Genomic DNA, 15,529 nt, shown 5'->3' with positions numbered 1-15,529 from the left:
CACCACCATGTCCAGTTTCAGATTTTTAAATAAAGTTCTAGGTTGGTTTTTTTGTGTTTTTTTTTGTTTTTGTTTTTGTTTTTTTTTTTTTTTTTTTGAGATTGAACCCAAGTCCTTCATATACTAGAGAAGTACTCTTCTACTAAGTTATCCCCCAAGCCCTTTTTTATTTTTGGTGCTGGGATCTACCCAGGGCTTTGTGCATGCTAAGCCGGTGCTTTACCATTGATCTCTATCTCCAGCCTCATGATTTTTTTTAATGAGGGTTTTTATATATATATAAGTAGTTGGACACAATATACCTTTATTTATTTTTATGTGGTGCTGAGGATCAAACCTAGTGCCTCACACATGGTAGGCGAGAGCACTACCCCCAGCCCCTAAATGAGGGTTTTTATACTGTTTGGGAGAAAAGGGGAACCTACTTCTAAGCCCTCACACATACATTCATTGAAGTAATGTTTACTGGAATGATCCAGGCTATAGAACTTGCTCATTGACTTCCACTTCAGACATCTGCAGTCATTTTATGTTAGTCTAGAAGTTCATGGTGGTAGCCAGATTAGTTCATGGTGCATTCTGTGCTTTTAAAATTAGTAAAATGATGTGCCTTTATATGTTATATCCTTTACCACAAATAAATTCAAATAGCTGATTCAGATTGAAAAAATAAAGATTGTGTTATCTCTGTCACTTTTTCCAGTATTGAACTACATTTCATATTAATTTATAGTTTTACTTCAGCCTTTCAAAAACTGTTAGTTGTGGAATTGGACATGGTGCCACACACCTGTTATCCCAGTGACTCAGAATGCAGAAGGATCACAAGTTCAAGGCCAGCCTTGGCTACTTTATCTAAAATAAAACAAATAGGGCTAGGGATGTAGCTCAGCAGTAAAGTACCCCTGAGTTCAAATCCCAGTACCAAATGAAACAAAACAAAAAATCTCACAAAAACTTGTTAGTTTTGTTAAAATATTTTATTATTATTTTCATTGTTTTGCCATATTAGGGATTGAACCCAGGGCTTTGCACATGCTAAGCAAGCACTCTGACACTTGAGCTATGTCCCCATCTCATTTTTAAAAAACATATATATTTTTAACTGTTGATGGATATTTATTTATTTATTTATATGTGGTGCTGAGATTTGAACCCAGTGCCCGACAAGCACTCTACCACTGAGCTACAATCCCAGGCCCCCATTTTATTTTTGACAGGGCCTCACTTATTTGACCAGGCTAGTGTTTAACATGTGATCTTCCTGCCGCATCCTCCCTCATATCTGGGATTACAGGCAGGCACTACCACATCTAACAAAAAGATTTTCTTGTTGATCATTCTCACCAAATTTTACTTTTTAAAAAAATACTCTTATGAAAAATTGAAAACTTTAAAAGACAGAATATATTACCTGGCTTGAGCATATGGAACTACTCTCCTATGTTGTTCTGAAGCAAATCTAAGTTGTCTTACCATTATTTGTAGCTCATTTTGTGTGTGTGACTACTAGGGATCAGCCCCAGGGAGGGTCTTTTGATGCTGAGCAGGCACTCTGCCACTCAGCTACATCCTCAACCTTAGGATTCTTTTTAAGCATAACCACAATATTGTTTTGTTTTATTTTGGTACCAGGGATTGAACTCAGGGGCACCATTGAGCCACATCCCCAGCCCTATTTTGTATTTTATTTAGAGATAGAGTCTCACTGAGTTGCCGAGTACCTTGCCATTGCTGAGGCTGGCTTTGAACTCACGATCCTCCTGCCTCAGCCTCCTGAGCCACTGGGATTATAGGCATGTACCACCACGCCTGGCCACAATATTATTTCCACAACTAAAAAATTATCAGTCATTTAATATGATATATTTAGTCACTATTCAGAGTTTTCTGCTTATTTTTTTATTATTCCCCCAAAATTATTTGAATCAAGATCTAAATAATGTCCATCTATTTCACTGGCTCATATGTCTCAAGTTTCTAAAATATCTTTTTTATTTATGTATTGTGTTTATTGAAGATAGTTTTTTTTTTGTCTGAGAGGTTAAAGTTTCTCTTGCTGAATGCCATGATATATTTTAAATGAATTTTTTGTAGTTTAATATGATAGTCTTGTAGAAAATTTTAAAATCACATGTTTAAATTGTATTTTATGTCTTATTTATTTTGAATATTATCAGATGCTTCCTTTGCTCAGGATATAATTAATAGTGATTAAATCATTTGTAGGTGATGATAAATCATCTTCTGTGCTCTTCTCATTACTTAGGCTGCCTTACTACCAACTAGCATTTCCTCTTTCGCATAGAGTATTACAACTGAAAGAGTACTATTTTTGATGACTTTGTTGTAGATAAATGATATTAAATGACAATTCTGTTTGGAAGTGCTAATGAGCTTGAACCAAATGTCTAATATGTTTTGGGCACCAACGTATTATATGATTTGACCATTGCAGTTACTGTCACAGGTGTGCAAGATGATCATGGTTATCTTGAAGCTCAGATGTGGGTAAATTCAGAGGAACAGGAATTTGCCCAGGGCCACACATCACCCAGACTTTGACCTTGACCATACATGCTGTCTCCATCTGAGAAATCTGGAAAAACTTAATGGATATAAAAAAGGAATTATGTGCATGATGTATAGATTTAGTAGTTTGATCTCCTTATCTCTCTTTGTCTTGATGCAGTCCAAGTTTTATTTTCAGGGTTGGGCAGAACAGGAAGTACAAAGGTGGTGATGGGGATGGCCCAGGTCCCACAGGGCTGGCTACGGGGCAGCGCTTCTGTAGGTGAGGGACCATTTGCAAGGTATGTTGAGCAGTGCTTCTTCAAGCACAGGGACTGAAAGTCCTCTATGGTCATATGAGGAAGACAGCAGGGTGTTGTAAGTGGTGGTACAGGTCCTCCTCATTGTGTTCATTTCTTCATGAAGTGATAGAAGGAATTTTACTTTTCCTGTAGCATATTGATAAAGTATTCAAACATAAGGAACTGCAACAACAGCTTGTGGACGCCAAACTTCAGCAAACAACACAGCTGATAAAAGAAGCTGATGAAAAGCATCAGAGAGAGAGAGAGTTTGTAAGTTCTGTTTCTTAAAAAAACTCATTGCCAAAATTGTAACCAAAGCCATTTAAAACATTTATGCTTAACAATGCATTTAATGTTGTACTTGGGCCATGCTAGTTGTTTTTTTTTCTTCTAGAAATTTTCTTTGTGTGTGTGTGTGTGTGTGTGTGTGTGTGTGTGTGTGTGTGTTTGTGGTTACTGTGGTTCTAACCCAGAGCTTCACACATGCTAGGCAAGAGCTGTACCACTGAGCCACATCTCCAGCCCTTTTTATTTTTTATTTTGAGCAAAGATCTAAGTTGCTGAGGTTGGCCTCCAACTTGTGATTCTCTTGCCTCAACCTTCTGAGTAGGTGGGATTACAAGCATTGGCCACTGCACCTGCTTTCTTTTTCACTTTTTATACCAAAAACATACTAGAGAGATCAGACCAAGTTATTGGAAAGACCTGTACTTGTTTGATTTTTCTGTACTTAAAATATTTATTTCATTTCCTTTTTTAAATTTAAAAAAAAATTTTAGTTGTAGGTGAACACAATATCTTTATTTTTATTTTTATGTGGTGCTGAGGATCGAACCCAGGGCCTCACACATGCCAGATGAACACACTACCACCTAAGCCACATCCCCAGCCCCTTTATTTCATTTCTTAGCAGGTTTAAGAATTGTGGTAATGTTTAACACATGATAATTTGTAATTTTATGGAAATCAAACAGGTCTTCTGTCTACAGTCACATTTTGTTTTTAAATAAGCAGTTTGAATCTAGAGAAACCATTTGTTTACTTACTCATCCGAAATTTTTAAATAAGATTTTAGTAGTATAGACTTGGCATTATTCTGAGTGTATGCTCACATTATTGTAGCCTGTCAATACTTAACATATTGAGTATGGTGGCATTTCATTGGGTATATATTGATCATATGCAAATTCAATAAAATGTGCTTATACAAAAAAGTAATAAATGTGGACTGTGCATTCAGCATTCACTCAAGTAGCCCAGGCTCCCAAGGTAAGTGTGTTATGAAGACCTTTCTCTAGTGGCCCTCATGACATTAGTACGGAATGCTGAGCACAAGTCTAGGGTTCACAGACACATTTTTAACATGGCTTGGTTTTTCCACATTAATTGACAATAGTATAGCCAATGCTATGTTTAAGAAATGTTTATCGTTTCCAAAGTTGGAGTGTAAAATTTTACACATATTATAAGTATGTGCTGTCTGGTTGATTCAATAGGACTTTTCAAGGCTTCTTTGACATTTTACTTCACTGAATTTTACACTGAGCACTATATAATTGTCTTAAAATCTCAAGTATAGAAATTAAAGGTCCTGTTCTTTTCTCCCCTGTATATTAAAAATATGCTTAGAAACCAGGTCTCAGATTTCTTTGTTGTATTCTACACTCTTTTATCAGGTCTCATCTGTCCTCTTGGAATTAGATGGGCTTTCTTAATCTTGAGAATAATGTTGAGAACTCCTAGTTGTGTTTTCTGCTAATATTAGATGTAATTATTTTCACCTAAAACAAAAGGGTTTTTTTATAAATATTTTTTTAGTTGTAGATGGACACAGTATCTTTATTTTTATTTATTTTTTATGTGGTGCTGAGGATCAAACCCAGTCTCTATTACATGCTAGGCAAGTGCTCCACCACTGAGCCCCAGCCCCTAAAACAAAGTTTAACCTGGAGTTTTGTAAATCTTTTCAGGCCTCCAGGGTACTTTTTCTTTCTTCTTTTTTTTTTTTTTTTTTTTTGGTACTGGGGATTGAACTCGGGGGCACTTGGCTACTGAGGCACAGCCCCAGCTCTATTTTGTGTTTTATTTAGAGATGGGGCTCACTGAGTAGTTCAGCGCCTTGCTGTTGCTAAGACTGGCTTTGAACTTGTGATCCTCTTGCCTCAGCTTCCCAAGCTGCTGGGATTATAGGCATGTGCCACCATGCCTGGCTTGAGGTACTTTTTCTACTCATACAGTAAAAGCTAACAAGTGGAATAAATGGAAAATATAGGTAAATGGCAACTGATTGAACAAAATTGTTCCTTGTTGGTTTGTACTAATATGTGAGAACAAGGATGAGACCTTCCTGACCAGTATAGTCATTTGTAATTATATTTGTAGTTACTATTAGTGTTTTGCAAGAATGTTTTTGTTTTCTAGTTATTAAAAGAAGCAACAGAATCGAGGCACAAATATGAACAAATGAAACAGCAAGAAGTACAACTGAAACAGCAGGTAACTTGACAGCAGGGGATAGGATTTCTAAGAAAAATCTGTGGTTTGTTTCATACATACCTTGAATCTCCTCTAAGATCATTTGCTTGTTCCTAGCCAGAGCTACCAAAACTGAGGAAGAGGTCACATGTCCTTGAAACTTTCCTCCTCACTTAGGGTTACCAGGATCATCTCTAGTACTAAGGACTTGCCTGGTTTTAGTCCTGAAAACCCATGTCCCATTACCGCCTGACCTATACCCACTATCTCAGGTCAACTGGTATGGCTGGCTCCCCTATCTTGTGTCCCCTTTCCAAGATTCCAGATACTTGTCTCCCTTTCTCAGTCTGCTCCCATGTGTGTCCTTCTAATTTCCCACTAAAGAAATATTGATAAATTTCCATATTTTACTTTTTTTGTACCAAGTTGAATTATAAAATGTCAATTTCATAGACTTTAATCTTTTTGGTTTGTTTTACAAACCATTTCTAACCACGTAGTTCCCTCCCAGGTAGTCTTACAGTGGTGGTTTTAATCAGGGCCCTTCTTCCTTTTTCAGTCCAGACCCTGTAAATGTGTTCTATTATAAACTCTATGTGGTTGTTTTGTGGCATCAGAATAGCAGATGCCATCTCCTTACCCCAAGAAGAGGAATAAGGAAGGCTTTCTGTGTCTTCATAGACAGTTGAAATTAGGTATATCTGTAATTCACCCCTTTTCTGTTAACTGGATTATATTCTGTTGAAAAAAGTATTGTTTATTATATAGATTTATTGGATGTAACACTCTAGTACTAAAATACACTGATCATTAAAACTGGGATAAGTCCATGACCATCTCTTTTAGGTGGTATTTTTCTTTGGGAACATTTTATAATGTTGGTGGCATTAACTTCCTCTAAATTTTTTGGGGGGAGTGCCATGGATTGAATGCAGGGGTACTTAACCACTGAGTTATATCCCCAGACCTTTTTTTCATTTTGAAGCATGGTCTCATCAAGCTGCTTAGGGCCCCACTAAAAGTTGATGAGGTTAGCCTCAAACTTGGTGATCCTCCTGTTCAGCTTCCTGAGTCACTAGGTTTATAGATATGGGCCACTGCACCTAGCAAGCTAACACTTTTTGGGAAGGGGTACCAGGGATTGAGCCTAGAGGCACTCAACCAGTGAGCCATATCCCCAGCCCTATTTTGTATTTTATTTAGAGACAGGGTCTGAATTGCTTAGCGTCTTGCCATGCTGAGGCTGGCTTGGAACTCACGATCCTCCTGTCTAAGCCTCCCAAGCTGCTGGGATTACAGGTGTGTGCCACTGTGCCCGGCAAGCTAACATATTTTAAGAGTAAAAATTCAAGAGGTGTCAGATACAAGTCTTTAGAACATTTCGTTCTCAGTTACGATCATGCCAGAATGCTGCCAGGAGATTGGAACCCCTTATTTACCAACCCTATCCTTTTAGTTGTCTGTGTAAATTGAGCCAAGAAGTAACATGGCCTCCAAAGATGTTCTTGAATTTAGGAGTCACAGATAATGAATCACCTGAGGGCCCCTTCACTAAGGCCATAGGCCAGCTCTGATTCTTTTATAGTCACCAGTATAGCCTCTGTTGTCTGTGATCTGTGCTTCGAAGTCCTCTTTCCCAATTGTTATTTTCTTTTGCCATCTTTCTTTTTCATTTTTCTTTTTGCTACTTAAATATAACTGTCCTTCCCAAGTCTGTCTTTTCTGTTCTTACCATGTCATCTCACGACATTTGCTGAAGACACTCAGTCTTGTTGCTGTGCTTTGGCCCACTGTTTTGGAATCTAGCCATGTAAGCCCAGGTGTGACGGTAGTTGCCCTTTATTCACTGTTCACTGTGGGCCAGCATTGCACTCTAGGTTGGAACAGCCATTACCTGGATGTTCCACTTTAAATCATGGGCCATACTGCTTTGAATCTCCTTCAAGGCCAGTACTGCTCCTTAGCAAGAGCACCACTGTTATTTGTGACTCCAGGTCTCAGTGTTTGCTTCTTTTACCTCTGCTCTGCATTCCATTCCTTCCTCTCCTGGCCCAGGGACTTGCCTTTTTACAGGCCTGCCTGGTTTGCTTGTCTTCCTCTTGGAGCTTTAGCCGTACTAGAACCAAGTTTTCAAAGTCTGCTGCTGCCTCCCACATCCAGCAGCTCCTGTTTCCAAGTGCTTCCCGTGTGGCCCACCCTACCTGGCAACTGTGGGTGGGCTGGGTTCCATCATATTCTACTGCCTGCCCCCCACTTCCTGTGAGTTGGTGCTCTTTAGTATTCCTAATACAGTGCTGCTTATGAGATTTCTTGGCCTCTGATGAACTTTTTGATTTCTCTGCTTATGTGTATTTTGTGATCTTCATTAAAACACTATTCCTCTGGGTCTGTTTCCTCATCCTGAAAATGATGCATTGACATTAGACGTCTAGTCTTGAGTTCTCTCCTGGTCTATAGTAAGTCCTTCGGTGCACCCTTGAGGCCTCACCCAGGCCTCTTCCACATGAGGTTTTCCTTCTCTTTCTGACCTATGCTGTGTGCCTTTCTTTCCCGTAGCTCTGAATGCTTATTCTAGGGGGAGAAAAAGGTGACTGCATTTTATATTCTGCTTCCTTGCTTTTTCTCAGCTTGAATACGAATTCTTTGAAGGTAGGAATTAAAGAAAGAAATTGGCGTTTCAATCTTGGGTTTCTTTTTCTCTTAACTGTACTCCAACCAAACCAATTCTTGGACTTCTGTTGCATTTTCCTGCATGCATTCAGGAAAGAGAGATCCTTGAGAGCAAGCTACAAACTATGCAGGTGGTATTCTAAGAGAACACTCTTTTCTCAAAAACAGTTTTCAAATGTCAGGAGAGGAGGATTCATAAAGCATTACAGGTGTATGAAATTTATAGCTATATGACATTCTTTAGGTTTTATCATTGATGGGATGGAGGTAGTAAATGTTTCTGTATTTTAAACAAATTATAATAATGTCAATACAATTTCTTGAGTTTTAATGCATTTCTGAGAGTTGTTACAGCTTTAGCTGTGTATATCTAGTACCCAAGGATTGGCTGTGCATTTGTTCACATGTAACAAGTAACTTGACATTTAACCACATAGTTTTAGAAGTTTGAGGATTTGTGTTTTTTACCTAGGACCATATTTACCTGATTTTATTTTATTTTTCTGTAGCTTTCTCTTTATATGGATAAGTTTGAAGAATTCCAGACTACTATGGCAAAAAGCAATGAACTGTTTACAACCTTCAGACAGGAAATGGAAAAGGTATTTGTATATTTTTAGTAGACTGTTACATCAAATGGAATTTATATGAGCTCTTTGAAGCATGAGTACTACTACTTGGGTGGGTTTGTGTTATTATGGTACTCTCTTTTGGCGGGGCGGGGGGGGGGTACTGGGGATTGAACTCGGGGACACTCAACCATTGAGTCACAACCCCAGCCCTATTTTTTATTTTATTTAGAGACAGGGTCTCACTGAGTTGCTTTGGGCCTCCCCAAATTGCTGAGGCTGGCTTTGAACTTGCAATCTTCCTGTCTCAGCCTCCCAAGCTGCTGGCATTACAGGCGTGTGCCTCCATGCCCGGTGGTACTCTTTTCATTTTATTTTATCTTTCCTGATATTCCAGTGGCATATTTGGTCATTTTGCATTCAGTGAGTAGTACTCCAAGAAGCTAATGATCTCTCCACTCTTGGAATTCTTGGTTACAATGAATTTTTCTATTAATACAATTTGTCATTAGAAATAAGGGGGGATCTTTGTTTTTATCACTTGAGAGGATTGCTCCCAGGTCCTTGCGGAAAGTTCTGTCCTTAGAAATTAGACATCTGTATCCAGAAAAGAAATTTTGTATTTTGGTTTGTTGAGAATTCTCTCTCTCTCTCTCTCTCTTTCTCTCTCTCTCTCTCTCTCTCACACACACACACACACACACACACGTCTTTCTATTTTAAGCTTCTCTTTTTGTCTTAACTTTAATACTTTCTCTGATCAAACAAATTCTTTGGCTTCTATTGCATTGTCCTGCCTGCATTAAGGAAAGAGAAACCCTTGATATCAAGCTAAGGATTAGTATATTTAAATAACTATGTCTATATATATCCCTACATCCTCATTTTGGCAAGTTTCCCTTAAATTGGGAGGGTTTTTTGTTATTTTTCTTTTTTAAGGTATGGTTTGCCATGTAGCCCAGGCTAGCTTTGAATTCCTGAACTCAAAACAGTCCTGCTGCCTCCACCTTCTGGGTAGCTGGTGCCACCAGTGCACACTACCATACTTGGCTAAATTTGGGGAGTTTTAATTTTTTAAATTTTTGTGATGCTGTGGATTGAACCCTGGGCCTCGCAAATGCTATGCAAGTGCTCTACCACTGAGTTACATCTCCAACTCCTACATTGGGGGATTTTAAAAAATATTTAGAAGATACACGGCACTTTGTAAGCATTCAACAGATGCCAGTCATGAGGATTATTGGATCTTACATCGGGGTTGAGTGGGTGTGCTCTGGCTTAATGTTCCTGTTGCATCATGTAATGTGTAACTGTGGACAAGTTGACCCTTTGCCTTTCTATTCCTTCACTTTTAAAAAATGGTTAAAAATATAATACTATCCTTCATAAAATAGAATATCTCAAACAGTGTTTGGCATTAACATGTGCTTAGTAACCCTGAGTTTAACGGTGTTCACATTACCATCTTGAGATATTTTTAGACCTAGCAATCTGGAGAATTCCATGAGCACATGAGTTCTGCCTGCCAGTCCTTTCAGTTGATGCTCTAATTGAGGCAGACCTGTCAGGCAAAGTGAAAGTATTTTTTGGGCTGTAACACGTGTTCACTCTTGAGGTGGAACAGAGTTCAAGATAGAGACTCCCCAAATTTGCTATCCTTCTGGAGAATACTCTGGCAATGTTAGTGGCTATAGGGAATCCTGTGAGTCAGTGCTTAACCCAGATCTTCCATGAGCTCTTTCCATGGCCTTTGTCCTAGTTTGCCTTGTGTTACTGTTTTTTGGGTCATGACCTAAGGCATAGCACACTGGCTCTGTCTTATCCTTGTTTCCCTTAACAACACCTGGCTTAGTGCCCTTACTTGGATTGGAGCTGGTGTGCAGTCAGTAGTAGGTAAAGGAATATTGAGAATGTGGCTGATTAACAGGAAAAGATTTTCATTCTCTGAATATCAAGTTCTTGTAAGCAGAGGTTTAAGAATATTCCTCTAATTTTTGGACCCAATTTATCTTTAGCAAAATCTGAGGTAAAACAGTCTTGTGAGATGTGAGGATGAATTACTTTGGTTTTTGCTGGAATCTTACCTAAATTGTGCTGGGTATAGTTCTAAAGTGATGTGATGTTGTATATTATAGCAGAGCACCAGTACTTAAACTTCTTGTGGGGCTGAAAAATCTATGTCCTTCCAAGAATCTGAGAAATTGATTTAAAGGCAGGAAACCCACAAACATGGACTCCCCACCACACACAAATATCTTGGGGAAAAAGAAGTCATGTCTCTTGCTCTCCTGAGGTGGATTGGAAGTTGTACTGAACTGAGAGTTCAAAGCATGGTACTCAACAACTTCCTCAGTTTCCTGTTGCCTCTGAAATTTAGGAGATTTAAGTTTGTTTTTCTCATATGAAACCCCCACTTTTTTCCATCCTAGGAGCTTCTGAGGTCAGCTCCGCTACTGACAGCTATTTCTATAAAGGCACACACAGCTGTCTGCTGGGCGAGGCAGATGCAGTGATGGGGGAGGGAGCAGTATTAAAACATTTCTTGTATGACAAGGAGTAGAGATAAGAAATGGAATTTAGAATTTAAATTTGCAATTGTGTTGATTCACAGATGACAAAGAAAATTAAAAAACTGGAAAAAGAAACAATAATATGGCGTACCAAATGGGAAAACAATAATAAAGCACTTCTGCAAATGGCTGAAGAGGTGAGGTGGTTTCCTATGACTAAGGTGTTGTTTTGTGTTTTTTTTTTTTTTTTTTTTTTTTTTGGTACTGGGGATGATTGAATCCATTGGTGCTTAACCACTGAGCCCCATCCCCAGCCCTTTTTTATATTTTATTTAGAAGAGAGGGTCTCTCTGAGTTTCTTAGGGCCTCATTAAGTTGCTGAGGCTGGCTTTGAACTCGAAATCCTTCTGCCTCAGCCTCCCAAGCCCATGGGATTACAGGTGGGCACCACAACATCTGGTGACTAAGGTGTATTCTTAGATAACTGAACTTAATGACTATCAGGGTAAGGGACGTATATTGGAACACTTGCTGAGTAGACTCTGTCTTTCCTGACAGTGGTGGACAAACATGGGGCCCTGAGTGAGAGATTGAGCTTCTTACCAGCATTTAATTCACCAAGGCTTGTGTTAGAGATAGCTGCAAAGCATCTAGATTTTTGCTTTCTTCTACAGCAGTGATTTCTTAAACTTGAGCCTGTACAAACCCCTGTTATAAAATCAGGATGGCTAGGCCCCAGCCAGAGATCCTGTCCCACTAGGTCTCTGGTGGGTCAGGACACCTGTTTTTCTAACAAGCATCTAGGCAATGCTGATGCCAGTCTAGGGACTGGACCCTACACTCTGGGAAACAACAGTAGAGAGCCTGCAAGCAAAACACCAACTGCCTCTTTCTGCCTTGATATAGTCTTTTCAGAAAAGTAACAAAATACTTTTTTCCAGTTTTGTAAGGTAACGTATTGCTTGCAATCACTAAATTTCACATTTTAGAAACTTGACTAGTTTAAAATATTTCACAAGAAATTGAATGTTGAGTTGGCCAAGATAGCTCAGCGAGACTGAGGAAATAGAATGTTGGCACATGAATACAAGTCTTATTGAGGCATTTCCTGTTCTTAGACTCCTAAGTTTTCTGCTAGTCTTTGTGAAGAAAATCATAAATTTCTTTAACAGTTCATCAATGTTTTAGAAAGGAGATTTTAAAACAGTATTGCTAAATATAATTCATATACTTAGATATGTATTTACTGAAGTTAGCAGCTAGAATGTCAGCAAGTACTTGAAGAAAGTGAACATGTTTAATAGGTGATAAAATAGGCAGTTTCCAGTATGGCTCGGTTCATTTTTGGTGTGTGTGTACAATAGCCTGATTTGTATTTAATGAGGTTATGGAACTCTCATTTGTTTTTTTCCTTACAGAAAACTGTCCGTGATAAAGAGTACAAGGCCTTTCAAATAAAACTGGAACGCTTAGAGAAGCTGTGTAGGGCTCTTCAGACGGAAAGGAATGAGCTTAACGAGAAGGTGGAGGTCCTGAAAGAGCAGGTCTCTGTCAGAGCTGCAGACGGGGACTTGGTACCACCTGTGCTGCAGCCTTGCACCACCCTCTATTCTCACCAGGAGCCAAACACTTCCTCAAGAGTGCGCCTGGAAGTGGAGGCCAAGGCGGCAAGTGAGAGAAGCGCCGCACAAAAGCTCTCTTCCCCAGGCTCTGCTCCAGGCATTGAGTCAGTTGACTAAAGTGAAGTGTGATTACTGTATTGAGAGATATATTTTGTGTATAACTTTCTCTGTTAGTAGTAACTATTGGTTTTGTGGTGAAAATTTTCTTACTTTTTCTACCATATCTGTATTTTCTTAGAACTACTGGACTTATGTGGTACAGGAGGCTGCTTAGCAGTTTTGAATAGTTTTATTCTATAAATTTCCCTCAGCTGTGTTGCACATCTGCCTCATTTTCCCCCTTCATTGGAATGCATGTGTTCATTGCCTTGTCCTTTCTCTTCCCTGCTTCTTGCACATAATTTTTCTAATTAAAATTTCACTCAAGACGGGGCCGACCATTACAAAGGAACTCCATTTGGATAATGGTTCCTTGATGTGAAGACAATATTCATTTAAACATCTTGGCTCCCATTAATGCTACTAAAAAATATCAAGATGATTAGTTTTGTCTAATAGCCCATTTAAATGCCAAGTGAAAAAATAAATCACTAGTGTTGGGTCAGAAATAAGCATAGCATACTTGATTGAGATTAGCTTTTTGATAATATTTATATCATTTGACAAACTGAGATGGCCGTGAGCCTTTACTTCTAGGTTTTGGCAGAATATGTACATAGAGATGTCATTTGTGAACAAAGTAGAATATGTAGGCAAAGCATCGGACAAACAGGTTTAATGTATACGTGACTAAAGTCATACTGCTTTGATTTCAGGGTAGAACCCACATGTGGAATTTGAACCACTTGGTGCTCGCTATAGGGCATGGTGGTTTCTATTCGATTTGGGATTTAGGTACATATTCTCCACTTCTTCAGAAAGCCAATTATTTGAAAACTGCTGGTCACGTTTACAGGCCCTTATTGATCTAAGACAAGGAGGGTAAATTAACGTGGTCCTTTCACTACGCAAAAGTTCATTCACTACCTTCTGGCTATGTGAAAGTTGGTGTTCAGTTTTATAGGAGTCCCACCAGCAAGGTACTCTATCTAGGTCTTTTTAAAAGACAATTTAAACAATGGATAGCAGTAACTAACACCATTTCTATTTCTAAAACAAACACTGGAACCAGCATTTTTACCTTGGGAAAACTTGGCAGAGTGTTACATAGTCAGAACTGTAACTTATGCTTCCCCTCATTTCTTGTTCCTTTCTTTGTTACTGTCATTTTTTTTCCCAAAGAAAAAAACACAGTATTAAAATATCTACACTTGGAATGGGGGAAATTTTGAAATTAAGCACATAACTTTTGCTTTAGTTCTTTAACTTCCCTTTGTTTTCTTCAATGTTGAATGTGGTTCAGTTATGCAAATGACTAATCAGGCTGCACTGACGCAAGTCTTGACTGGTGTAATTTGCATTGAAATACTTTATGAAATAAAAAGGTTCTACTAGAACTGCTGTTAGCACATTCCACTGAGTGAAACTATCAAACTGACACTTGTTAAATTGCTTACTGGACTGAATAAACTCCGTTTTGTCCAGTTAAAAGGGTTTTCTCTTTGTTAAAAGTTTTACTTGTAAAGTCCTGTCACATTCGTGGTCTAAACTGGGTTGAAAGAATTGAAAATTGTTCAACAGATACAAAACGGTGCCTGGAGAATTACATATAAGCTTCTACCATCAATTATGCTAATCAAGGGGCCATATAGAAGAAATCCACCAAGTAGGTTATCTATATAATTACTCTGGTCAAAATGAGTTCGAAGTACAAATAACACCCTACAACAGCCTCTTATAAATACCCCCTTCAGCTATTAAGTGAAATACTGGACTCATTCCCCTACCCCCAGGGGAAATGAAGACATATATCAGAAATATAATCTCTTAAAATTAGTACTAACAATCACATTTCACAAGAACTCCGCTGGATGTACAGCTCTTTCTTAACATTTTATCAAGCCATGTGTGTAGCCCACCACGTTTCTTTGTGGTGCTTGTCCTGTGTGGAAGACTGTAAATCTTGGACCTGTTGCATATCTTCAAGGGCTTCATAAAGCAATGTGATTAACAGTACTTGGCCTGCTGCTTTTGGCTTACATGTATTTAGCTAGATGCTATCATTATGTTTAAAGGATATGGATTCTGTCTGGGATGCATTCAGAATCTTTCCATTACCCTGTGAATAAAAACAAATGGGGCCCTCTGAGGACACCCTCCCCTAAAGTGATCACCTCACCAGCCCAGTGTTGTGGCTTTGTAGCACCCCCTGTATCTATCATATTCTAGAACACTGTAATGCTACTAGGCTGGCCCGGAAAAGGTTTAACTGTTGAATTCACTTAAATTGCATTTGTTGCACCATCATGGAATCTTGATGTATATTATTTATAGTGGCAGTAGACCCCAAGGTGTAGCGAAAACTTGGGTCTTGGATAATGGACCATTCCATCCTCAGACTTGTAGGAATACATTTCTTGGTCTTGAGACCAGTATTTTAGTTATGTATGCAACTGCCTTTATTACACCTGGTTATCACAATTCAATTCTCAGGTGTTGCAGAAAAATCTACCTCTTTCAGACTGTAGATGGAAATAACTGTGAAAAAATGATGCAGATATCTTCTAGTTTGTGCTAAACACACTGCTTTATTTTTACAGCCCACGTCTTTCATGAGGATACGAATTGTTAAGAGGCAGTCTTGTTTTGCTTTTCAAAGACATTTTGTAGAGATTTTTCACTAATGTGAATCTGATTTTATCTACTCGATTCTGTATAGATTAAGTAAATATGTATGATAAATTTAACAGCTTCTGTGTATTCTGTTA

The 15,529-nt window shown here is 38.6% G+C and overlaps 1 protein-coding gene across 2 annotated transcripts in view; it reads left to right on the top strand.

The window, feature by feature from the left end:
• Positions 1-15,473, top strand: part of Txlng (taxilin gamma) — a 52,643-nt gene extending 37,170 nt beyond the window's left edge. Inside the window, exons 6-10 of one of the 2 annotated variants that reach the window (XM_026396712.2) lie at positions 2,967-3,086; positions 5,238-5,312; positions 8,471-8,563; positions 11,142-11,237; positions 12,459-15,473. In XM_026396712.2, the coding sequence (XP_026252497.2) occupies positions 2,967-3,086; positions 5,238-5,312; positions 8,471-8,563; positions 11,142-11,237; positions 12,459-12,779 (705 nt within the window). In that variant the 3' untranslated portion in view covers positions 12,780-15,473. The remainder of the gene's footprint in view (positions 1-2,966; positions 3,087-5,237; positions 5,313-8,470; positions 8,564-11,141; positions 11,238-12,458) is intronic. The other variant, XM_077793589.1, reaches the window with a different exon arrangement.
• The last annotated feature ends 56 nt before the right edge of the window (positions 15,474-15,529 follow it).

This window comes from Urocitellus parryii, chromosome X (genome assembly GCF_045843805.1).
Source record: "Urocitellus parryii isolate mUroPar1 chromosome X, mUroPar1.hap1, whole genome shotgun sequence".
Lineage (NCBI taxonomy): Eukaryota > Metazoa > Chordata > Mammalia > Rodentia > Sciuridae > Urocitellus > Urocitellus parryii.
The sequence above is the reverse complement of the archived record's forward strand: the minus strand, read 5'-3'. Positions and strand labels throughout refer to the sequence as shown.